This window comes from Agelaius phoeniceus, chromosome 3, assembly GCF_051311805.1.
Source record: "Agelaius phoeniceus isolate bAgePho1 chromosome 3, bAgePho1.hap1, whole genome shotgun sequence".
Lineage (NCBI taxonomy): Eukaryota > Metazoa > Chordata > Aves > Passeriformes > Icteridae > Agelaius > Agelaius phoeniceus.
In genome coordinates this window covers 61937575-61964447 of record NC_135267.1, presented here as the reverse complement: position 1 = coordinate 61964447, position 26873 = coordinate 61937575, and the positions used below count along the sequence as shown (strand labels likewise).

The 26873-nt window shown below is 38.6% G+C and overlaps 1 protein-coding gene across 5 annotated transcripts in view; it reads right to left on the bottom strand.

Annotated features, from left to right (window-relative positions):
- The window catches only part of ARID1B (AT-rich interaction domain 1B), a 325125-nt gene that overhangs the window by 242954 nt on the left and 55298 nt on the right, over window positions 1–26873 (bottom strand). For all 5 annotated transcript variants that reach the window (XM_077175420.1, XM_077175417.1, XM_077175418.1 and 2 more), the window contains exon 3: window positions 1143–1289. In XM_077175420.1, coding sequence (XP_077031535.1) covers window positions 1143–1289 — 147 coding nt within the window. The remainder of the gene's footprint in view (window positions 1–1142; window positions 1290–26873) is intronic.

Here is a 26873-nt window from a genome sequence, read left to right as displayed (position 1 = left end):
TTAATTCTCAATGGAATTTTAAAATGTAGATGAAGAAAAATTAACATGTAATTACACAGTGAAATTATCATAGCTTTATTTTAAAGTCAAAGGAGGGGAGTCTCCAGTATCATTGCCACTTCCAGCATCTTTTGTTAGTTTATTTTACACACTATTTTTATTTCAGGCTAAGATTTCTACATTGCACCAGCATAATCGCAAAATGTTAATCAACCATGCCTGACAGAATTCCCCAGTGACTTGCAGCAAGTGCTGATGCTTCCACTAATATCCAGTCTTGAGCAACTCACTTTTGTTAGATTTCCCAGGATGGTGAGTATGCTTTAGTTTCATCCTTCCATTTCCAGATCACCTCTCCATGATTTACAGAGCTGAGACTGCAGACAGAACTGAGCCTACATGTTCAGCTGCATCAGCTATGCACATCCATTTTGTTCAGTATCTAAAATCCAAGTGTTTCTCCAGCTCTGGGAACCAGACCCATACATTATCACTTCTGATCTTGGTTAAAAAAACAGAATCACTTGAAATTAATTTTAATGCTTAATATAAAGAGCACAATTCAAAAGCAGCAATGGATAACAGATTATGTGGTTTCCCTAACCGGATGTGCAAACTGACAACATTCAAATTAATAGCTGCAATATCCATTTAAAATATCTTTTAAGAAGCTCCCTTGACAAAGCAACTCCAAAATGCCTTGAACTCCTCTACAAAAAACCCAAAATAGTAGTGACCACACTAGATGCAGGAATTCTCAACAATGTCTGTCTTGTGATGAAACAACAAAACAAAAGTAAGGAAAAGCTCCAGCATCCACTGACATCTCATCAAGAAATTGCTACTTGTTTTTAAAAGCACAGATGCTGGGACATATACACTGGCTTTACCCTAAAAAGGTGGTATGAAATAAAGTCGGAAAATGTGTGCAGATGTATTTGGGGATACATCCTGAAGACTACTCAGAAAGATGTGGTCTGATTCCACGTTTATTTCATTTTGCTCAATTTACTATTTAATTATTGTTATTTAATGAACACTGTTTCCTCGGAAAGATGAGGGGTGGGTTTTGTTCATTGCACCCGGGTTCTTCTTACCCTTCCAGCCCCAGGGTGCCTGTCGGTAGAGAGGGCAGTGCTTACCTGCTGAGCCTGGTACCTCTGCTGGGCCTGCGACAGGTACTGTGCCTGGGGCGGCAGGTGCTGCGGCTGCGGCTGCTGGTTGTAGTACGGCTGCTGGCCCTGCTGGCAGTAGCCACTCACACCTTGCTGACCATACTGAGGTGGGATCTGTTGGAAGAGCAAAGCAAAGCAAACACGTGAGTGGAAGCAGAAGGACGTGAAACCAAGCTATGTCCCACCCGTGGCAACCTCAGCAGAAGTGATATCCCCAGCTACACACCTGACCCACCGCTCTGACCCCTTCCCTCAGCAGTTAATGGCAGCCCTTAGATCCTCTTGCCTTAGGAGGAAAAATAAGCTCCATGCTCTGCATAGTTACTCTTTCCTGGAAGAGCTTCTGGTGAAAATGCTACACTTCTGTAATGCCCACCCTTAAAACACAGAAGCAGTTATTTGAAATATTTGCTCTCCTTGGGAACACTAGTGAGACAAATCAACAGAGGAATCATTCTGATGCGCTCACCCAAAAGGTGAATTGTGGAAAAAAGGCACAACTCTTAAACTGACATTGAAAGAGAAATGCCTTTTGTCTTTTTTTTTTTTTTTTTTGAGCAATCAGGTGCTAATTTTAACTTAATGTTTTGCCCACAATACTCAGGTTTTTATTGTTTGTATTTATGCTTTACACAAAAGTCTTGGGGTTTGGCAGGATTTTGGTTTTGTCAAATTCAATCCCTCTTAGTCTTCTCCCCCCTACTAAGATACACTTTTTAAAAAAGTAACAACAAAACAAAATAAGTGTTACACACCAGTTGGAACATGTATAATGTGCTGAGAACATGCACACACTGAGAATCCGTTAGAACCAAAACCAAGTCAATTACAGTGTCAGAGAAATTTTCTGCATTGATTTAGTCTGTAAGCCTTGTATCAATAGATACTGACATTTTCTCGAGGTATTTGAAAGAGCACACTTTCAATGGACTCCTGATATTGTGTTCAGATTTTCTTGATTTTAGGTACCCATGCTTTTCCCCAAAGACTGGAATTTAATTTCATTTCAGATGCAGCACATGACTTCTCCCTTCTAGAATGGAGTTGGTCCTGCACATCCCTGCCCCAAGCAAGTGTTTCAAATACCTGAGCACATCCAAAATGCTTTGATCTCTGAACTGTTCCCACTGAGTTTCTGATACAATGGTAAATCTGTTTATTCAGCAAGCAAACACATACCTGTTCTACCTAAAGTTAATTCACTACATTCATTCAACAGTATTTGCTAAGTAATAATAATAATATCATAAATTTAAACACCTGCTTAGGCAGTTTTTATTATCACAACTTGATCTGTTCCTATTACTTCTGCCAGAAGTTGGCAGTCCTACCTCTTGGTTACTCCTAAGGTCAGCACTGTAACCCCACTCTTGCACTTGCTCTCTTTACCTTCACATCCATTTTTTTCCCCATCATTTCACAGGCAGTTGAATGTTTCTGTGACCAAAGCAGCCCTTTCTGACAAATACCCTCTCCCCGATGATGCATAAATGAGGCCTTTATAATGCAAACTAAAAAGGGTGTGTTGGAATATCATCAGGCAAAGAGACAGCTGGAGTCTGGGATCTGACAGAGGACCACATGGTGATTTGCCCATCATCTGCAAAGGTCACAGAGCCTGGACTGGTTCCTATGAAATGCTGAGGAGAAACCTATGTTGTGTTGCATCTGGCTTCCAGTTACACCGGGAAGAAAAGGACAGATAACCAGACAGCAAAATATGGGCTGCTAGAAAAAAAGAAAAAATAAAGAGAACTTGAATGCCCAGTTAACCAGATGGTAACAAAGCAAAATATCAGATGCATGAGCAACCAGAATATTTCTAGAATAAAGCTACTTGCACAGGAGAGCTGGAGTCCACCTGAACATAGGAGCCAGGTTACTGGTACATAAAGCACAAGAAAATGAAATTTTAAAATGAAGAGGGGATTACAAGAACACATGGTTAAAAAGCGTGGCATGGCTATGTCAAATGAAGACATGGAAATTCTGGGACGTCAAATGAAGATGCTGAGAAGAATCAAAAGAATGAAAAATGGACATGCAGTGACTGCAGAGTAGGTAGAGTGGCAATAAGAAAATATAACAATACATGGACTTCTACACAAAGAGGGGTGGACTGGATCAATTGCAAACAAAGCACTAATAGTAGTCATTTAAGAAATTTGGTAGAAAGGAAAAAAATTGTGGGGTGAATAGTAGGCATCATCCTAGGATACAAATTCAGGGAGAAGATGGCGAATAACAAAGTAACATTATATGCTACATAGCATTTAAAAACTAATCAAAATAAAACTCCACCTCACCACGCAGCAGAAGTCTGGAGCTTGGTCAGATAAAGAAGATTGAGTGCTGGAACCACCATGCATGGCTGGACTACAACAACACTGACAGCAGCACGCTAGCAAGATCAGCAAAAGGCATGCCGCAAGATTGATTAGGGGGAGATTTCAACTCCCCCCAGACAGACTGAGTAAGCAGACTACAAAGCTGAGACCAAAGCATCAGATAATTCTCAAAGGTTGTTCCATGGAACTGCTGGTTAAGGAGCCTGCATGAGGAGCCACTGCCTTTGGCTCAGTCCAGAGCAGCAAGAATCATCTACTACTGCATCCTGCAGCTGCAGAACCACTGTGCATCAGTGACCATAAAGGAGTTAAATTGAGCATCCCTACAGGAACAATCTAACCCAAGGAATCTACTACTGTCGTGCTTAACTTCAAAAAGTGTAACTACACAAAAAATGAGAAGGCTTGTTAAAAGGAATCTCAGACAGCTATGAGAAATAAAATCTGACTGACAGCATCAAAGCTGTTTAACAATAACCACATGGAAAGCACAGAAACAATATTCACCACCCATTCAGAAAGATTTGATAAGAGCAAAGGGACACCAGCAAGGCTCACTGCAGCTTTCTAGAGGCAAAAAGGCATCCCCTTCAATAAGCCAGCGCCAGGTCCAAATGAGGAAAACAGAAAAGACTGTAAACTCTGGCACTTCAAATGTAATAAGACAGGCCAGAAAGAACTGTTGGAACAGCTAGAAAAGGGAATCAAATGAGTAATGATTCATTTCTTCAAACACATCAGAAGTAGGAGGTCTGCCAGAGTCTGAAGTGACAAATGATGATGAAGGTATAAGGGGAGCTACAGAGAGCACAACGCCATCACAGAGAAGCTTAACAAAATCTTTGGCTCTAGCGTGCACTGTAGAAAAATCTTGGGGTGTTCCCATGCTGGAGTCCTTTGTGAGAGACTTGATAAATGTCTCTGAATCTGATGGGACTTTTCATGGAATAAAGTGACAAATGAACAGTCAGAAGTGGCTTGGAACCATAAAGTATCACTCCAGAGGTCTAATCAAATTCAAAAAGCTGAATCACTAATGACCATATACAGCCTGTAAATTGGAGCTGCCTTAGTAGGTGAGAATTGCAGTATGGCTTAAAAAGAAAAGTCAGAAATTTGAGTAATTTAGGACTACATAACACTGATGACTGCTCTGGACAAATCAGGACAGAGAAGAATGAAGATGAAATTTAGGAAACATCAACACAGCAAAAGAAAATCCCTCTCTACTGACTTCTTGGACTTACTAGGAAGGGTCGGACAAAAAGATTCAGGGAAATGCAACAAGAATCATCACAGGTATAGAATAGTTTCCATAAAAAGCATCCATAATCCTTTGAGGATGGAAAAGACACCAGGAAGTAGGACCATGGTGTAAAGCTACAAAAGCATCTTGTCCAACAACAATTAGGATGCATTCCATAGCAGAAGCAAACTTCAGAACAAGAGAGAAACAGGTTGTCTAGTCACAGAGGTAGCAGATGTTCAGAACTCCTTGCCAAATTGATGTTTTGAAAGCTGAAAGTTTATGTGGGCTCAAGCAAAGAGTGGACAAGTTCACAAAAGAGACATCCTCTGAGGGTTACCAAATTTATAGAGCCACATCTGGCTCAGGAAGTCCCTGAAGTGAAAATAGCTGGAGGCTTGAAGAGTACTGGGGGAAGTACCACAGGCTTGCTTTGTTCTGACTCTCCTCCAGGCATCCAATTAAAGCCTCCACTGGAGGCAGGATATACAGGGCTGCATGAACCCTTGATGTGCCCTGATAGAGCCAGGACTGCGTTCTCAACTCTTTGCAAAAGACAGTCCCCAGAGAAGACAATGAAACTTTGGTCCGCAAGATACTTAGTAACAAATACAAGCAACCTGAAGAGGCAATTAACACCTTGACTGCCAAAGCTCTGAGACTGCTCCATTTTCTTAAATATTTCCCCAAGAAATCTGCTTTCAGACACTGGTTTAAGAACGGGTACCAGGCTCTTCTTCTGAACTTATATATCAGTTACTTATGTTAGAATTTTCCTCCATATCCTTCCACTTCAAACTGTTTTAAAAAAACAACCAAACACCACCACCTAAAATACAGCAATAATCATAATGCTACATGTATGTTTGGATGCTGTTCTCCTCAGTGCAGAGAGTCATCACCACTGCCTTAGCAGAGCACTCCATGTAATGCTGTGGCTATTTAAATAAATTACAAACAACAACATGCAAATTAATCCACCTGCTTTACTGATGGGGATCACAAGATACTGTTTATGGACAAATGTTTATTAAACAGCATACAAAAAAAAAAAGGTTAATTAAAATCTCCGCAGAACAAAACAAATCTAAAGCCAATTACTTACAATGCTTGGGGTGAATGACCCAAGCATCCTCTTTCTTCATAAACCAAACTCTCCCTTCCCTTCTCCCTCACACTCATATTTTTTGTGGCCACACAATACAGGAGATGAGAATTTGGCAAATTTCATCGTGCCTGTGGTAGTGCAGACATTCTGGGGATGGCTGAAGACAGGTCAGACCTGAGTTTGAATCTATTTCTAGGGAAGCACAGAAACTGTAATAATTACTTTGGACTACTATCTGACTTGCACAGTACAAATAGCATTATTTTGGGAGCAGTATGACTGACCATAACTGATTACACCACTCTGAACACAAACAGAGAAAGGATGAGAATAGAAGGAACAAAACTGGCAGCCAACATGAAGAGATGGGGTAAATGCAATTAAACCTATACCTTAGCCCATTATCTTTAATTCTTGTTTGAATAAGAGATCTGGTGGCAGGCATTCTTTTCCCAGGTAATACCTTGATAGAAATGGAAGTTTTAAGCAATTTTTGCAGGCGCAATCCATGACTGATGTCAAAGAAGAAGAATCATTAGACAGCATTAGAGTCATTATAATAATTTTTAAAATTAAAATGTAACAAAATTAGTGTGTTAGCATAGGTACACTAATAATACCAGCAATATGCAGCTACTGCCCTTTTACACCTGATGGCTAAATCCAGTCAATAATGGAAGAAGCTTTACATAGTCCCTATCACAAAAAGCTTTGGGAAGTCACTCTGGGATCCACCTGAACACATCAGATACCATGGACATGCTCACTACAGGGGAAGAGTCCTGGCTACATCCTTGCTTCTCCTGGGTGCACAAAAAGTGAGGCATGATACTGGCTATCCATTACCCTGGATGATATTGGTAAAAGGCAACAACACAATCTGGAAGCTGTGGACCACATGTCATGATATAAAAATCTGGCTTGATCAGCATTAAGCCTGGCTTACACAAAGAGAAGAAAAACTGAACTTCAGTTCAGTGGGTGCCAACTTTGCTGAGGAACAGTGAGACAGAATATTGTGAAACAAGTACCATCCTGAGTAATATAATCATCAGTAACATTCCACTTTCTTAGCACCTGTAACATTGTAATTACATAGAAATTAGAATTTAAAAATGTATAGTGAGGGGCATTCTCATAAAAATAAAACCCTACCACCTGGTACTTTAGGAGTAAAACAGCGCATTCCTTCAGTTAATGAAAGGTTACAGTACTTAATTCTAATTGCTTTAATTTTACAGTGATCAATTCAGTTATAACTATAAAGGAAGATGTCACTCAGTTACTATCAAACCTTCAAATAAAACACTTATGATTCCTGAAACAACTTCTGCTTCAGTTTTAGATTTCCAAAGTCAGACCTCTGCCAAACCCTAAGTATTTTCCTCCAAACATTCAAACCATGCACTTCTCCATACTTTCCAACAGAAAGCTATAATAAGAAACTAACTCCTTGACTTTCACACACTTAACAAAAAGGTCTGGTTCATATCAAAAACTTTCAAATTCACATAAGCCCAGGTCTTCATCTGTATGTTTAGCTGAATTAGAGAAAGAAGAAAAATATAATATGCTTATACAGCATCAGGAAATCCTCTGGCACATGTTCAGTAGAATATTCTGCCACAGTTAGGGCAGCATGCTCTCCTGTCTCAAATCAACGTGTTCAACCCCAGCATGCTTGTGCACACAGCCTTAATAAAGGCTAAAAATCCTTGAATGACAAAAAAGAAAAAATCTAAAAGGAAACAAGGAAGAAAGCTGGGTGTTAATGTCAAGGCTATTAATCAGAGATAGATTTGAATCCTGATGCTATGGCATTTTATTCATACATTCTATAAATTCTATTACTTCTTATCACTTAGCTTTGACCTTTTGACAATACACTGGTCACAATGTTCACCTGTGTTACTGTCTTTCTTACACTGCTTGCCTTTACACTGAAGTATGAACTTCAACATCTTATTAAGAGCCTTTAAAATATTAACACTAGGCCTGATACTGGTCCACCCAGTGACCCAGAGCAAGGAAGCAAAGGCATAAAAAGCATGTTTCTGTGCCACAGAACAATAATCCCCATTCCAGAACTTGCAAGGTAGTGGATTTTGCAGAGTCATTAAATGCATGCCTATGTTGAAGACTGCAGTGCAGCACACAGATCTGCAAACTAGCTCAGATACTGGCAGGAGCCTACACCAAAAGCTGTGCTCAGCTAATTTGCTGTGCTCCACAGAAGGGTGAATTAGGTCAAAGGGAGATCCACACTTTGTAGCCAGACTGCTTCTTGTACACAAGCCAGTTCATTAAAAAAGGTAGCTCAACCATCTTCAGAAGTCTGCAGTCTGCAATGCAGTCATACTCAGTACTACAGAAAGGACAGGACTCACACAGACGCCTGTAATCCCCTTTTCCCCACGAAGTACACGGCAGCACAATTACACCACTTGTCAGTGCCATGTATACGGCATCACATATGTACCTGTCACAAGGTGCTCTCTACATACTGCCTTTTACTGGAGCTTAAATCAAAGGAACATGAGCTAACCAATTATTAATACAGGCAATTTCCCTCTCCTAAAAAAGCCCCAAACCAACCCACCAAAAAAACCCACAAAAAAGTGTAAAATATCTACTAAGTTTACATGATTAAGGAACTCTCCAGTCAGAAAATACTGATGTTAAAGTTCCAAAAGCAACATTAACTGAGCCATGTTACACATATATAGCACCTTCTCTTTCTGATTTATGTTGTCAAAGGCATTTCATAAAATACAGAGGATGTGAAATGTGGCTTAGTTACTGTGGCTGCTAGAATCTTATCATTTATGTTTTCTGACTTCTTAGCTGTGCAACCTTCACATCTTATTAACATAGTTTTTTGCATAGATTGTAGTATGGAATAGTACTTATGTTTTATGTATTGACATATTTTTGATGTACTGAGATTTTGAATAAGTTTGCTATTCTTCATGATGAGAGCCAAATAAATAAAGACTACTGCCACAAAATAGTCAATCATTTATACGGAAAAGCAATATCTCTCCTTCCAAAAAAGAACACTTTGATTCCCCTGTCAGAAATTGATGAAAACTACCTCAGCTGTAAATGCTAAATCTATGCCAATATCACAACCACCTCCCACTCCCACCTTCCCCTAAAAACAACAAACAAACAAAAATAAAAAATTTGCATCTTTCAGATGAGCTAAAATTAGTTTCAAGGGAGAGGTAAACAGCTGAGTCTAGAAACAAAAGGAAGAAATTTTTCCTCCAATAGTGTTGATTTGCACAGTGCATTACAGCTTGAACTAATGCAACATTTGGTCCATTCTGCAAGTTAAGGGATGAAAATATGATAATCTCCAGACAGAGATTTCCACATTGCTTTATTTATGCTCTCAGACCGACGCTATAGAGAAGACTAAAGATTTGCAACAGAATTGTTTTTGGAAGTGCTATTTGATACACTGCATTAGAGAGAAATAGAGAGAAATCATAGTGCCTACACATGACACATGCACACACTCTCAAGTGATGAGTCAGGTAAGACATCTATTCTTATACTCTGCTTTCCTTCCTTTTTTAAAAAAAAGTGATCAAAAGAACTGAAAGGAATAATGTAATCTGGTTAAGTAATAGATTCCCACTTTACAAACCAGCATAAGGAAAAGCACATCACAACTGTCACAAACTGATCTCTGGTGATTCTGATGATTGCAGCTTCAGTAAAAAACTTGTAGGAAACCTCATCTCTTGCTGTGTGAGTAGCATGAAATTCACCTATGAAATGCCAGCCATTACAGAAAAATGCAAAAGCCTATATTTAACTGATTTTTGATCATGTAACAAATAATTTATTACAGGGCACTTCTTGAGCATCCACAAATGGAATAAACAGTGATCTTTGATCCTCAAATCCTCTAGTTGCCATTTATTTTCCAGGAAAACTGTAACAATTTTGACCACTATTTCTTAAATGGTGATTAAAATAAAATATGGTTAAAAAAATACAGAGAAACATATTTCTTCAGACAAATTCTGCAATGCCATTCAAACCTTCTAAAGCAGAGAACACAAATGAGAGGTATGGGCTGAGTTTGAATAGCAGGTAATCCAGCTGCATGAATAATCCTCCAATTTTATGCCTTTATACACAGAGAGACCCCTAACACTTAACTACTGGAGACTGAAAAATCCCTCAGTAAAATAGCTTTCACTCTACATTTCTTCTGGCACATAGTCTTGGTAAGAGGAAAAATTGCAAACATTCTTTAATCTCAGTAGTAAGAAAAGGCAGAATGTGCACACACCCTGTTTATCATTGCTTCCCTGGCATCTTGCACACCCTTGAGTTTTCTTTCTTTCTTCCAGTCTTTTGAGAGAAAAGGGTGCTTTTTAATTAATTCATGTTCTCCTCCAAAGATATCAATCTTGATGAATACTGTCTTTACCATTCCTAAACTCAATGGCTTTCAGAACTAAATAATTTGAGATCATTCAGAGCTCTTTGCCGTATATCTTAAAACAGCAGGAGAAGAATATAAAATATCTTCCACAGGGAGCAACTCCATGCACTCTTAAGCAAGCTAAGCCTTTCTCTTCTTTCCATCTAAACTTGTCCAGTTCCACATAGGGTTTCACAGACCCTTCAAGTGCATACCATCTTTCCCTGACAGCTCTCTTCTTCCTTTATTGCTATCCTGCACCTGTGGAGGAACAACCCCAGGCACCAATATATGGTGGAGACCACCCAGCTGGAAAACACCTTGGCAGAGAAGGACCTGAAGGTGCTGGTGGACACCAAGCTGAACATGAGCCAGCAATTTGCTCTTCCCACAAAGAGAGCCAATGGTATCCTGGGCTGCATTAGACAAAGCACTGACAGCAGGTCTGGAGAGGTGCTTCTGCTCTACTCTGAAGGACTGTGTCCAGCTCCGGGCTCCCCAGTACCAGGGAGACATGGACACATTGGAGAGAGTTCAACAAAGGGCTACAAAGATGATTAAGGGGCTCATGTACCTGTGCTATGAGGAAGGGTAAGAGAGCTGGGACTGTTCAGCTTGGAGAGGAGAGGGCTCCAGGGAGGCTGAATAGCAGCCTGCCAGTACGTAAAGGGACTCTAAAAGAGAGCTGCAGAGGGCTTTTGAACAATGGCATGTAGTGACAGGACAACAGGCCATGGCCTCCAACTGGAAAAGAGAGGTTCAGATTAGGTATGAGGAAGGAATTCTTTTCTGTGAGGATGGTGAAGCACTGGAACAGGTTGCCCAGGGAAGTTGTGGAAGATGCACTTCCACATCCCTGGAAGTGCTGAATGAGGCTTTGAGCAGCCTCCTCTAGTGGAAAGTATCCCTGCCCCCGGCAGGGTGGTTGGAATTTGATGATCTTTAAGGTCCCTTCTGACCCAGACCATTGTATGACTCTATAGTTCAGTTTAGTAGTGTCTTAGTAAAAAGTTATCTGCAAAGGGGTGCATGCAAGTTCTAGTCTTTAACAGAGAACCCCTCTGGATTTGGCCCAGGCACCTTTGACAAAGGCACCGCATTTGAGTTAACCCCCACAAACAGCAGACCAGCAAGTCATCTTCTGTTCTGGTCCTTCTCTGTGTTACAGGATACCACTCTTTTAATCAAGAAAAACTTGCAATGACAGAGTAGATTTAGAGCTCTTTGTGTTCCCATTATGGATTTGAATCCCCAAGTAGTGCCCACAGCACAGGAGGTTGGTCAAGACACAAAGAAAACGGGATGACCTCCCATATCTATCATTTAGGTTCAGCAATATCTGTGATAAATCTAGTAATTTGTACAGTCCAAATTCTTCTAGTTTCTTCTATTATAGCAGGATCAAAATCATACTTTTCATCTGGACACTAAAAATTCCCCACAGCAAGGAATCCTGAGGCAAAGAGAATGACTGGCTGAACTAACGGTAAGAAAATTTGATTACATCTCTACCCATCCAGGATAATTTATTATCCTGCAGCATAGCATTAACTGCCTAAGATCAGGATCCCATTCCTGTGGCACAGTTCCTCAATATTCTTTTGAGGGTACTTATGCTGGCTTAGAAAAACAAGAAATACAGAGCTACTCCTATCAGAAACCCTTCTTCTTTAGATGAATTTGACCAAAGTGCACCACCAATAAAACCAAAACCAACCAACCAAAACAATTTTTAAAAAAAGGAAGAGTAAATATTTTTTGTGTTGGCTTTTCTTTCCTTATTCCTACTGGGAACAGATAAAAACCAAGTCAGCCTCTTAAATAGGAGTACTTACATAACAGCTGTGATTTCAAATATTCCTGCAAGTATTTTTAAAAGAAAACTTTCAAATCATTCCTTGTAGATACAGAGTTCAGATATTTGATTTATTCCATTTCTATTATTTAATTTGACCTATTACTTAGCACTGGAAAACATCAAAAGAACCCTGACAGAAACATCAAAGACATCCATCTTATAAATTCATAGCTGAAACCATATAGCACATCATAATTTTTAAAATAATTACAGTTTTATTATACTCAAAATAAGATGATTATTGTAAATTATTCCTCATATCAGTTACCACAAGTAAGTTTTAGAAACATCTGCTAAATGTAAGTATCTGGATACAGTTAATCCAATTCATGTAACATTATACTCAAAATGGAACAGAAAAACAAACAAGAACCTTTAAAGTCCTAACATCACTTATCAAAAAATTACCTGTTTTTGCTTAATTGAAAATAGCCAACTTAAAAAATCTATGAAGAATCAACCACCAAATTCATACACTCATTCTACAAAACTACTAGATTTTTTTTTTAATTAATATTGCAACTAAATGTAACTCAAATATCGTGCTTCGTCTTTTAATGTTCATAATACCTACTACTCTTTCCAAGCATCCAAGCATCTCCAGTATATCCATGCATGGCTCCTTCCTTTCTGGAAAGCTCAAGCCCCCCTTCCCCCAAGTCTGGTTGTTTTGGGCTATTATCCTGAACCTATTTTGTTTAAACATTCACAAAACAGATTCTTACACTCACAAGAAAATGCTTCCTTTTCATTTATGTCCAGACTGAAGTAATATCTATCTGTACACAAAATTAACACACAAGTGTATAATTGTAGTTTTATGCTCAAGTGCCCCAATTATGCACTTTGAAACACTTTAAAGGATCCATCAGGAACATTCAATACCTCCAAACTGTAAAGTCTTGAGGAGTGTCTTTTGACAAGACAGCTGCATTATGGAGAAATCTTTCAGCCAAAAACAAAGAAAGCAATCAGCTTTGGGCTTTTTTCCTCCAGGATACTCTGGCTGTAAAGAATGGTGGGACCTATCTGGTGCAGTGCATTTTGCCACAACTAAGAGACAAGTAGGAAACTGAATAGCTTGTTTTGCTTTTGTGTAATATGTCCCAGGTAAGGCCAAAAGGCCCAGCCTCCAGATTGTTTGAACAGGTGATTAAGGAAAGGTGATCAAGAATGTTTGCAACAGACAAGTGAGGACCCTACACCTTCCTCACTTCAGCCCCAAGTCAACTGGAGCTCCACACACACTCTTGGTGAACATTCATCCTCTGCCTTCTCACATCTTACAAAATACTTTTAAGAAGCAGCTTGTTCAAAAAGGGAGAGCAGGAGGTGACTGTCAACAGTTTTTTGTTACATAAATAAATTTCTCTGCACATGTGGTGAAGAAGGGAAGTCTATGTTAACCCATCTGACTTTGCACTGAAATGGGTTACAGGTGCTCACACGATGCATTACACTCTTTCACACAGACTGGTGATAAACTTGCCACATCCTTCATGTTATAGTTTATGAGAACCACTGGTGGTGTTCGTGGCAGGGGGTAAGTGGGAGGATGTCTCAGCAAACACAAGAGAAGAAGACAAACTTATTTCACATGACAAACACATACCAAGTTCTTAATAAATATTAAGTGAGGAAATCAGGAGTGGTAAAAACAGTGTAAGAAGAAGGTAGATAATTCATTACATTAAAATATACTAAGAAAAGTGCTTCAGGCTGACCCAAAGATGGTTAAGTAGTGAGGCCATGTTAGCAATGGTTTTCTAGAGTGGAGGACTACAGGCTGTCCCTGAATCTGTGTGATTCCTCAGTAAAACCAAGACACAGTAACTTACACTGAGAAAATGCAATGCTCTGTGCAACTCATGTGGGATTTAGCATCAGGTGTCAGGGGCATGCAGTCACTGTTTGTTGACCATGAGCTAAGAGATAAGATGAGCCTATATGTGAGCTCAAAGAGTGATCACAGGTACCAGGCAGAGTGAGACAAAATTCCAGCTGTTGTAGTTCTTTAGTGGGGCCAACAGAATGCCAAGTTCTTCCAAGGGTGATGGAAAAGCCACACATTTTCAGGAAGTTACCATTCAAAGCTGTTCTAGAAAAAACATGCCATGCAGACATGCTCCCAAGCTACTCATCCAATGCACTGTATGGGGCTCTTGTCTCACAGTGCCCACCTCTGCAGGCTGAGGAGCTGTGCAAAGAAGAGGTCTCCTGACAGCAGGCACCATGAAAGGCACAGTGTGGGTTGATCACATTTAGGACAATGCTCCAGAGGCAAAAGCACTGGTCTACAGCTGCAAGCTGATCTGTCTGCTGCCACAGAAGCCCCACTTCTTCACCCACCCTGTCACTTCTCCCTGAAACTCCACCAAGGGTTCTGCCACACTCAAATAGCAGAAAGACAATGGGCAGCCTTCTGCTGCCTCAGCACACCAAAACAATTCAGCATGGCCAGATGAACCCGGCAGCAACAAGAGGGAAGTGGCACTCCAGGTACCAGCTGGGTTGGCCTTGGCTGCTGTTGGAACTGCAGATTGTTTGGGTTTCGTTTTCCATGGCTCTACTCATCTCATGAATCCAAATCCATAATTCTCTCTTTCCAAAAAAGCACCCCATGTGCAAAGTAACAACTTCCAGCTCTCCATGCAGGGCCCTGCTAAGGGAGAGGTGCAATGAGAAAGCTGCTGCACTACCAAGTGAAGGTACAAAAGAAGCCTCTCCTTGACTTTCCAGGGAGGACACTGGCTTTTCACATCTCCTCAAACTCAAGACACTCAAATTTTGCCATAAAATTTAATCCACTTTAAGCAGAAAATAGTTCATTGCTGCTCTCACCTAGAGTGACATCCAAAGGAAAGTAGTGATACAGGGAGGGGGACGTACAGACAATTCTCTCTCCCTTCCTTACAGGAAGCAAAAACATATAATGCATTTCAGGGACATTCTTAGCATGAAAGTGCAAGTGGGTAATGCCCATTTAGATTAGTTCTTGAATATTATTAGGGCAATGATCACTTATCTATATTGGTAGTTAGGTATTTTAACCTATTGTTTGGCTTGGCAAATCTTCCCCTGAGTACCAGTTGTACTTTAGTGGCTACAGCGTTGGTCAGGCAAGAGCTTCTATGATTAAATTAAGCTTCTGATTTTGTAGTTGCATAACTATTTAAAATATTTCAAACAATAGGTCAATATTTCTCAGAAGCTGTATATACCTTCCAAAGCACAGAGTTCACACGTCCTGGAGAACATGCTTTTAATCTTAAAACCAAGTATTTTCATTACTTAATTGGCTCTGAAGTATATAATTTTTTTTTTTTTTGATAGTATAAAACTAGAGAGAAAAGCTTAGGAAGCAGCACTGTCTGCTTTGGAGGGAGTACTTACCCATCTGCCCTTCTGGCCAGAGGTTTAATAGATTTCTATTTTTATAAAGGACATAAGGGGAGGGGGTGGCTCCATCAGTTTCCTACAGAAACCCAGCTGCCAAACTGGATGTGCCAAAGGGGAATTTTAGGGAATTTTAAAGAGATAACCTCTGCTGAGACTGCAATGTCAGCTTTGTAACCTCATGACTGGAACATGTGCAGTGAATGCTGGATTGAAAAAGCTGTGCTATGGGAGTTAGAAGAAAGAAAAGGAGAAAACAGGAACAGCACAAACTGAGATTATTACTCTGTGATGAGAAGAGGACTGGAGCTAAAAAACACTGCTAGTTCACTGTGAAAAAATACATCTATAGAGTAAGCTCACTTTGATTTGAGTAGTTATTGATAACCTTTGTGCACTTTCCTTCTCCCAGCCCTAATATGGCCTCTGCATTTTATGCTGATTCTGTTGTTACATTTAGCAGGTCACTTGCAGCATATTTTAAACAACACATGGACCCAAACTGACCTCTGGTTTAAATGTTCAGCACAGAAATTGTGGGGTAGGGGTTGAGCAGGGAATAGGAAGGGGAGAAGAACAGGAGCACTGCCAAATAAAGGCAAATAATAAATAAATTTTTAAAAAATTAAATAAGTGGTGATTTTCGATCTAATCCTTCAGCTTCTACTCAGCTTTTCTTGCATGTTGAGACAAAACTAAACTAAGTCCCCTTACTTCAAATTATCAAATTTTTTTAAAATTTATTTTACAGGAAATAGACAAAGAACTATGCCACGTATTGCTATTTACTCACTGAGATCTGAATGCTTGAAGAAATTTAGTATGCTAAAGAAGCTGTAAAACATTTGTGATTCTAAACTAAGATCAACATTCAAAATGGTAAGGACAGCCAAAAAACCCACACAAATAGAGCAGCCACAAATACCTTCAAAGGTCTATAAATATGTATTATCAACTCTTACTTTAGGACTAAAAAGGTGAAATTAGTAATTTGCACTCAGACAAGTAAATTTCTATACTAAATTACAGAAAGGGAAGTCTCTTATGGGTAGGACCCCATTACAAAACACTTCTGATGTCCACCTGTTTTCTTCTGCTCTTCATATATAGCAGTGTGCTTGCAGAACCATCCCTTTTACTACATTTAAAATAGATGAGAAAAGATGATGTCATCACATTTCACCTAGAAGAGAAGCAGTAATAAATATCCTTTTGCAGTGAAAGCAGGAATGCTTTATGATAAAATATAACAGCTCTTTAAAAAGAAACATTTCAAAGTAACAGGAATGTTAGAAAGGTAAAATAAATTAATAGCCTATGTTGTTAAAAACTATCTACAAATCTTTATAATCCAATTCTCTCAACAGCTTCGATATATGGTGAATGTCATTAAATTATCAATCTAAGAGAAAAATCTGTCTTCAAACTTGAAGATATATATCCCATTTAGCCTAATATTTGGGAGTTTTAGAAAATATTTTTTCACATTTTGGGTTAGTGATGGGGTTTAGGGAGTGTTGCTTTCTTTTCTTTTAAGGAAAACTGTCAACTGAGAACCCTTAAAAAAACCAGCTACAACATCACACCATAAGGCATACGCTAATAAATGCTATCTTTAACTAAATGTTAGTTTGCTTCACTAGTGTTTGTTCTTCTTTCTGGGCAGCACTTCATTGAGGATCTGCTCCCTTGAGGAAACATAAGCTGCTTCAGTGCAGTGTATCTCAACATCTCTGCAGAAGAAAAGGCATGTAATCAAATAATTAGCAACCAGTGTAACCATTCTGTGCATCAGAAACAAAAACCTAGACAAGCACCTCTCTTTAAAAACACTGCCTCCTCTGTTGCCTCTAACTGATCTGAAAATAATATTATTTCATCTTCAAGTCAAAAAGAAAACAACTTCTTACACTGCAAGTGGCTTTTCCATTGCCTTTCAGCAAGAAAAGCTTTGCCAAGTCGGAAGATTTTTGCTCTCTCAGAAAAAAAGTATTTCTATGATGTATTGTAAATCTTTACCTCCCTCAATTGGGAGGTAGGTTTTTATGCCTTTCAAAATTTATTATGTCTGCTCGACTGTGCTTTCCTAAAGATCCCTTTCAGCTTCTGTTCCAACTAGCAAGTGAAAATTCTCTCAAGTGCAGTAATGTAAAAGGAGTAGGAAAGAAATTCAGGACATGAACAGGGCAGACACACAATGAAGTGCAGTGCTTTGCACAGCCCTACAAAGCATATTATGGCTCAATTCATGGAATACCTGAATTCAAAGTACTTGCTCTATGGGTCTTATAATTTATTAAATTTGATACTATAAATAAAACCATGAAGTTAGTCCCAGCTGAAATGCTCACATTTCCAAAGAAACCCTACAAACTCAGCAAAATCTTGAGCCTCTTCTATACATCTTTCCTAACCACATCCTATTTATTTCCATTATGTGTGATTCAGGTTCCAACTCTACAAACTACTATGTAATTTAAAATTTTAATTGTAAGAGTAGTGCCACTGAGCTTAACGGGGCCAATGCCACTAAGGCAACCAGTGATGCACACATTAACCTATTGAGCTGAGGGATTTAAACCTCAATATCCTTGGGGCAAGGAATATGGCTTTTCCTACATTTCACAAAGCAGCACATATTTTTTGCTGGAAAGCAGGAAATAAAGATTTCAGTTTCAAAATTTTCCTATTACCAGCAAGCCCAAAGAGAAGAGCAGAGAGCCCAGAAAAAGCTCTGCAATATGTCTGACTAAAAGGATCTCCACAATGTTCCATCTCATGATGGTAGTCAGGAAAGGTTCCTTCCATACGAGATGTGATAAAAAAAAGTTGGGATTCACTGGAAAACTAATCGGAAATCAACTTTTCCTGCTGCCATTCTTAGTAATCTTTTTCTAGTTTTGTCTAAAGCAAAAGACTATACCTCTATTAAAAAAACAAACACAAAACCAAAACCATTTTCAACCTCCACTGCATTCTTCCTGCTGTTAAGCTTATTCAGTAAGTAAAAAAGGGGAAAAAAAAAAAATCACACACAGATGCACTACCAAATTCACCATCAGAGAAACAAGCAATCATTAGCCTAGCAATGACTCCTTCTCTGATATTTCAGTACATATAAACTGCATTAGATATTCAACACTCTTTCTTCAATAGCAAATTCAGCCCTCATGTGCACAAAGTGCAGTAAATTCTCTAATAATTATAAGAGTGCAGGACAACCTTGATAATTTTAATTACTGGGAAGTTTGTCTTGGATTTCTAAATATCATCAGTAACAAGGTAAATAAAGACACACAGAAATGGAAGCCAAGGCTGTTTTAGCAAAACTGTATCTTACTAATACATTAGAATTGCAGGGTTTGGTTTCGTGACCAAGCACGAGCAAGCGTATTTCACTGACTTCTGTAAGATGAATTGATTATTACCATGACATTTCAACCACACACAAAAAAGAAAGGTGACACTGCAGCAGAAATGTGCTATCAGTTCAGCAGCAGTGATTTACAGAAAGAGCTTTTCAAGTTTATACTAACAGGGTTATTTCATGAGCTGAAAATAGTTTTATTCCCTTATGTCAAATAACATTTATGTATCTGTAATGTGCACCATCCCATAAAAAGGGAGACATGAAGAAAAACATGACTTTACAGACATGACTACCATCACACAGTATTGCTTTATAAATAACGCTGAAGTAAACGCAATCTGCATATAAATAACATTTCTTATATTGACTGTTAAATATATTGACAGAACCAAACAGCAGCAAAATGTTGCTTATGGTAAAAATCTCTGCTTTTATTTTAAAGATATAAACAAAATATTTATTTTTGTAACCATCAAAGCAAGCAGCTGACTTTTGATTTTGTCTGTGAGGAGCACGTATCTACAAATAAAGGAAGAGAAAAAAATCCCCAACATGGTAGAGGGAAAAAAAGACACAAGTGAGGTTTCACACTATTGACAAGGCTTATAATCCAGAAAAATCTGCCGTGTTAGCCAAGGCATGGCAACATAGCATTTAGGCACACAGAAGAGAAATGCTTGTAAATTCCACGGGTCCAATGAGCAGAGCCACAGTTTTCATAATTTTATCATTGTGCTCCACGGCTGAGCGGCTGTCAGGCCAATGGCAAGGCACAGGTTCCCATTTGAATGACATATGGGTTCACCCAACCAGAGAGATGTTAGAGCATTAAATACCACAAACAGACAGGACAAGAATACAAAAAGCCAAATTAGCGCCTGTACAATGGCGTGCTCAAGCAGGGATCTGCCTGCTCCAGCCCAGCACCTCTGCCAGGTTCCCCAGCATCAGGAAAACCAAGTCCTCCAGGTAACAGCCTCTCACCTCATAAAACTCAAAGACACGCTGAAAAATTATACTTCTGAGTGTGGCGGGAAAATAAGAAAATGTGTATTTTTAAAACACTGGGAAATGTAGACTTAAGACATGTGGGGAGTGAGAAGGGAGCAGGAATTATTCTTTCCCACAGTATTTCTAAAAAAGTGCCATGGAAAATACATTTTACCTTTGTGAAAAGCTGTTCTTCAGACAGAAGTGTTTAACATGTTATATAAACATGTTATGCAGTGAAATGTAAAACACAGGGGGATTTTCATCACATTTATTGCATTTGTTAGCCAAAACATAGTAGTCTTGTAATCACTGCCATTGCTGTAGTAAAACACTTCAGTAATATTAACAAAAAAGTGCTTTCAGACAGGCTTGTCAAAGGGGAAAGAGATTATATGTGAATAATTTGGACCTAAACAAAACAACAAACCCAAATAAAACCCCCAAAGAACTGCAGATGAGCATGCAAAAAGAGATCATGGGGCTGATTTTAACTAGCAATTCACCATCCCTTAAAATTTTCTTTTATGAAAAAAACAAACCCAAGTCACATAAATTACCTAATATTGCGTAGGACACAGGTGTCCCCTCTCTGTACAATGGGATGGAGCAACACATGAACCACACAACACCAGCAGGCCACAGGAGAGGTTCACACTTCAGGGAATTCAATGGAGGAGGAACTGATGGAGAAATTGCATTAGCAATTTTCAGTCCAAGTCAAGCTGTTCACCACGACGGCATATAATGAGCACCGCCTTTGCACAGCAGGATTTGCAAAAGCAAAGGCAGAGAACAAGCTTTACTCAGACTGCCTAAGAGACCCTGCCTGTACACAGGCAACTTCTCAGGTGAGGAGGAGTGGGCACCTTCACCCCTGCCCCTCGCCCTGCACCCAGTCAGCTGCAGCCTCCTCACAGCTCAAAACAACTCAGGGAAGTGGTAGAGATGGTGCCTTCCACTGACTTAAAGAGAGTTTTTCCTCTCAGTCTTTCTGTGCTCTATTTTCACTCTGCAGATCTCTCTAGACATGGTCTCTTTAGATTTATTTTATAATACCAGGATTCTCTTCTGTTTGTACTGTGTTTTTCCTGCTCTCATTCGTTTTACCCTTTCAGTGCTAATGCTATCATCAATGCAGAAGACTTGGGAGACTTCACTAGGTTCTGCAACATTTCCATCAATAAACCAAAAGGACCAGGAGGGAGGATTATCTTCAGGCATATATTCAAAAAAGCTGCTTAGATCGAGGGTACTGATTGATTAATTACTGCAACTCAAAAGTCACTGACAGTCTCTTTCCAACCAAGAGGAAGACCATTGCTGCAAGAGCAGCAATCCATAATAATCCTTATTAGAAGTTATTTAACCACACACTGTTTATGCTTTAAGTGGTTGAATTTGTACTTTAATGGCAAAAAGAAGTACTTTTTAGGACACTAGTGAATTGTTAGGGAAAACAAGAAAGCCATTTCTTTCCTTAAGACTTCTAGCACCACATCACCATCTCCTACAGTATCTCCACATGCTTCATATGGCAGATGCCAGAAAACTGTTTACAGGTTAAATTTTGCCCCAAAGTTTATCCCATAAGTTTATCTTTTTACTACTGATTTTTTTTTTTTTTTTTTGCCTAGAACTTCACAATCCAATGTAACTTTCAACTGAGCACATCCAACTAGTATCCTCCCATCTTCTTTATTTTTTTTTTTGTAGTTAATTACTAAGAACTTATTTCAGGACTATAGACATCAAAATACTGAAAGAACCCTGTCTGACTCAGGAAAAACCCCAAATTCAGTTAAATATCTCCCTAATTGTTCTCCATATAAGCAAACTGTATGTCACCTGAAAGCATAAGATGAAGAGGAAATGAATCAAACACTATAATAATCCTTAGTTGTTTTAACATCTAACAGTAGAAAACTGTTTCAAAGCTCCCCATGCATACACAAAACAGTGCTGGCAAAACACAAGAAAAGTAGATATGAAGCAGAATTGTCAGTGATGTCCTCCTTAAAGTACTATCTTCGAGAACGACTCTCATACCCTCTAGGCTACTCCATTCCCCTGCTCTGTGTTGGAAGATGATACTCATATTAAAAGATCCATCAAAGCCCGCCCTACCTTAGACAAGGAAAAAGAAGTCAGCACAGCTAATGGGAGAGAAATCTTCTGAGCCGTAGGCAGAGCATCTCCCCCCTGCCATTATCTCTCCCCACCCTACCATGCTGAGGGAAGTTGGCAAACTGAGACAGAATTCCCAATTCAAAAAAGCAGGAGCTTTCAAAAATGCTTAAGAAAGGGGAGAGTAAGGCTGAAGATTAATAGGATCTTCAGAGCTCAGCAAAGTGCAGGACAGAGGGAGAAATATAAAATTGATGTCTATGACATTTCAAAATAAAAGAAATGTGAAAACCACTTTTTCCTTAGAAGTTGAAATTTTTAGTTATAAGGATGAATATTTCAGTGTCTGATATGGAGATGTGAAAACTCCTGAGGGTTAGTTTAGGATGTTTTGTTGTTTTGTTTTGTTTTAAATAAAATACAGTACAGTAAAGCATGGTAGAAATTATTAAAAGTGGTTTTTAACCAGGACGTTTTCAACTCAGAATGAAAGCATTATTACACAAACACACAGAAAAAGAAAAAAAGTCTGTTAAAACAGAAAACTAAAGAAAGTTACAAAATCTGACTATTTAGATTTGACTATAACTACCAAGAACATACAAGTTATAACTTACGACTGGAAAAAAAAAGTCAATTAAAAGAAAAACAGTATTCAGGGTGGGGGGAGAAACAAAAATTTTCAAATTCCCATCAAGAATTTCTTTTGAAACCGATTTTCTTTTGAGGATACTTTAACTATGACAAAAATTCATCACCCAGTAGAAAACTACACTTGCCACATTTTCCAACAGCTTACAGGTAACCAAACAAACACACTGCAGTACACCATCCTATTCTGGTAACATGGAAATTAATAAGCACTTAATACAGATAAAATTTATATGGACTTAAAACAGACTTAGAACAAAGATAAGCATACTGAATTGTAAGTAATACATTGTGTTATAGTCTGCTTAATGTAGTGTTCATGTAAACCTGTAGGTAGACACAAACTGAGTCACAATGGAATATGACTTTCTTGGAGGCTAAGGTAATTTTAACATGAAAAATGCTGTACCCATCTACAGAGCTGCAGGACACTAGCAGGTCTTTTCTAACTCCATTTCTCTGGAACATAAGCAACTTGACACCGATAAAATGAACAAATCATTCTCATAAAATTAATGAAAATAGAGTTATGATACTAACTCTACTGATATCCTCTTTTAAAATTGCTCTGAAACCAAAAGCACCAAAGAACTGAACAACACTGATGAAAATATTTTCAGCTTAGGAAACAACATAGGCTTGATGGTCAATGCTTGGGCTGCAACAGCTCAGGGGTTTTTTTCAAAGATGAGATTCCAGCTGAATCCCAAGCTCCAAGGGGAATGAAGCCTCACAAGCTATTGATTCTCCCTCCCAGGTGCAGCAAAGCCCTTGCATGAGTATCACCTGAACTCCCAACCAAACAAGACTACAGTAAATAAACATGGCTCATCGAACACTTGCCAATGTGAACTTCAAACAGGACACACAGGAGACTTTCTTTTTAAGTTTCAAGGACAGTATCCAACTGTTTGCACCCATTCTACCCCCAACCCAAGTTGCATAATGGATGGAAATGGCAAGAGCTCCACCACCACTGTGAGCACCTATAAGAATGAACAGCTGTCCTAATCTTTCATCTAACTGAAAGACACAAAAAAAGTCATGCCTAAATTCATTCCCTCTTCAGTGCTTTTTCAACTGATGACCAAGCAGTACTAAATAGAGCGACAAAAAGACAACGATGGGCAAGGGGATGGACAGAGCGAAGCACATTAACAAGGCAATGATGCCCATCCTTCAAACGTATTTTTTTCCAAACAGTTATAAAGCTGTTTCTAGATTCAGGCTATACTCAGAAAAATACTCTGTATTTCTGCTTTCAGAGCCAATGAGATCAACACCAAAGTCCTGCAGGAAGATGGGTAAGTCTCACGCAATCACCCAGATGGAGGAAGGTTTCAAGTATTAAGATGTAAAACTGCACTGAAAATACAGGCTAGGCAGAAAGCTAATGATGGTTTGATAAACCTTATTAAAAACCCCACATGGATAGATGGCAGTCAGTGCCTATTATTGCAAGGCTTGGATGGGATTACTTTAATTAATGTTCTACCTAAACTCTTACTTCAATACCTACTAATTACCATTAAGAACTACCAGCTATATCCGCAGATTAAACATTTCTCCCCACCCCAAAGACCCAATTTTAGAAGCTGCTTCTACGACAAATTATTTGTTATATTGTTTATGGTGCCATAGAAACCTCTACATCCTTTTAAATTTGTGGTAAGATCCTTTGATGTAAGTCCTTAAAAAAACTTGTTGAACAGATACTCACAAAACAAATGCCTCTTTATGCTGAAAGAGTGCGAAAAAATATCAATATACTACATAACTTTAAAGCAAAATTAGAGGACTCCCAGTATTTGATGCAATCTTCAGATTGACTTAAATCCTGTAGCTTTTTCTTTTTTTCTGAATGCACATACAAATAGAGAAATAAGAAAGACCTTGTCTTGAAGATGCAATTTTTTGTAGATTGATGTATTCTCTTTTAAAGGGATATAATTTTACAATCCCTCACAGGTGAGATAGTGGGTTTACTATCTAAAGGAAAGTACATATTTGTCTTTATGTCAATCTGCATGAAAGAAAAATCACTGGTAAAGTAGCAATAAAATACATGCACTGCAAGAATCCATCTATATTCTTATTTTGTGGCTCAGATTTGACATATTATTTGCCATACTCAGAAATGTAGTATTTCTGTATGCACACACATTAATCTTGACAAAAAGATCTTATTTCAGTCATGCTGATCCTATTTTAAAATTTATTTAATACTCAGCTATAAAAGGCAAATACTATTTTATAATTGAAAAGGACATCACAGTTGAGAAATATCCCTGATTGAAAACACTATCTGTGCAGTTAAAAGAAAAATTCTACTGTCTTCCCTTTAAAAATCGATAGAAGAAGACAGCTATGTACAGATTTGGAGAAACTAATAAACAAATTGCAAGAACAAAAGCCTTACCAGTTACACACACACACACACACACACACACACACACACATAAAAACTCAATCATATTTTTCCCCACAGTATTGTGAATTTAATAGAAACTCTGCTGTATGAGATGCTGTATTTAAGAATTTTTGTATCTCTTTATAGATATCCACACATTTCAGTAAACAATTACAAAGGCTTACAGTTTGAAAAAAGTGAATTAAAAAAGGAACAATTCTAGTAGAGAATATCTTTGAAAAACAAAGTTAGTCTATTCTCCTGCAAGACAGAACTTCCCTTTATATTTCTCAACTGTAAAACTGCATGAGAGCATAATGGTTTTAGTATAGCCAAGATGATAGCTTTGTACAAGTAAGAAACCACAAAGAACAAAAAATAAATGTAAAACCAATCGAACTCTGTACAGCAATTATGATTTAAAAGTGACTATTAGCAGAGCTACAATACTTCAGACAAAATTTTTAACAACATTTGCTTTCTCCATCTGTCTTTTTTAAAGACTTATTTCAGCAGTGAGTCAGATTTTGGACAACATTTGATGTGGTGCCATTTAAAAAGTAAGAGAAATAAGAAGAAGGAGATTTTATGAAATAAATTCTGCCAAAATCCAAGGCAGATCTGGAATATGACAACAAATTCATGTCAAATAACAGTCTGCCTGATGTTTAGATTGTTAAGATTATTTAGGAAATGTGAAGAAAAAAGTAAGCATTCCAAGCAGTCTTAAGGAACTTAGATTCCAGTGTATGTAATATATTAGAAGAAAATTAATAGATACACGAATTTAATTAAGAGATTCTGTGTTTGCCTATTGCTGTTATACACAGAGGAGCAATCATATGCTAGTAGCAGATCCATGTCATTAGAATGACTTCTGCAATTTTTCTTTTCCATATACAAAAGCAACTACACATCTACGGAGACAGCAGCAAGAGGGCCAACTATCACAGTCTTTTAGTCTTGTAATTCACCTTTGCTACCAGTGTTGTACAGGTTCTTTTCTATCAGAACTAAGGAGAACAAAAACCATTTCAAACAGCTGGATGGAGCAGACAGCATTTTGATGAGTGGATCTCTGGCACAGAGAACACATTCATAAAGTAAGAGTGCATTGACAGCACATTTCTTTTAAAAAACGATGAAAAAATTTACTAGCCCATTAGAAGTGCCAGCCTAAACATTTTTGTATCATCCTTCTGCATAAATGAGAAGTTGGAGAAGTCAGACAAAGCTTCTTGACAAAACTCCGTTCTGTAAAACTAGGAGAAAATAATGGAAACTTATCAATTCCTTTTAAACATTTATTAGGCCCAGAATGGGACTGTTGCACTGAAGGGCACAAAAGCATTGCCACACAGTTTGGCAGACCCAGTTGCAGCCATAAAGGTGCCTTGCTCAATGACATGAGCCTTAATTACCCAATTATGTCTTATTTTTAAGTTATTCTGACTGTGGCAATGGAACAAAACAAGTTGATCTAACTGCCAAGTGCCAGAGATTCACCTCCTCTCCATTCTCCCAGCACATACTCCCAAATTTTTTTTTGCATGGCTTTGGCACCAGCCTGGCCATGACCCAAGCCATTTTAGTGCACTGAACCTGGAGAAAACTAAGGCTTCTCCCTTCCTTCCCAACAAAAAAGACCCCAAAAGTCTCCCACCCATTCAGCAAAACACTGCGAAGCCTCACAAAAATTAGGAACGAACTGGACTGCCCCAAGGGAAAGCAGGAGATCCAGCTGGACTCA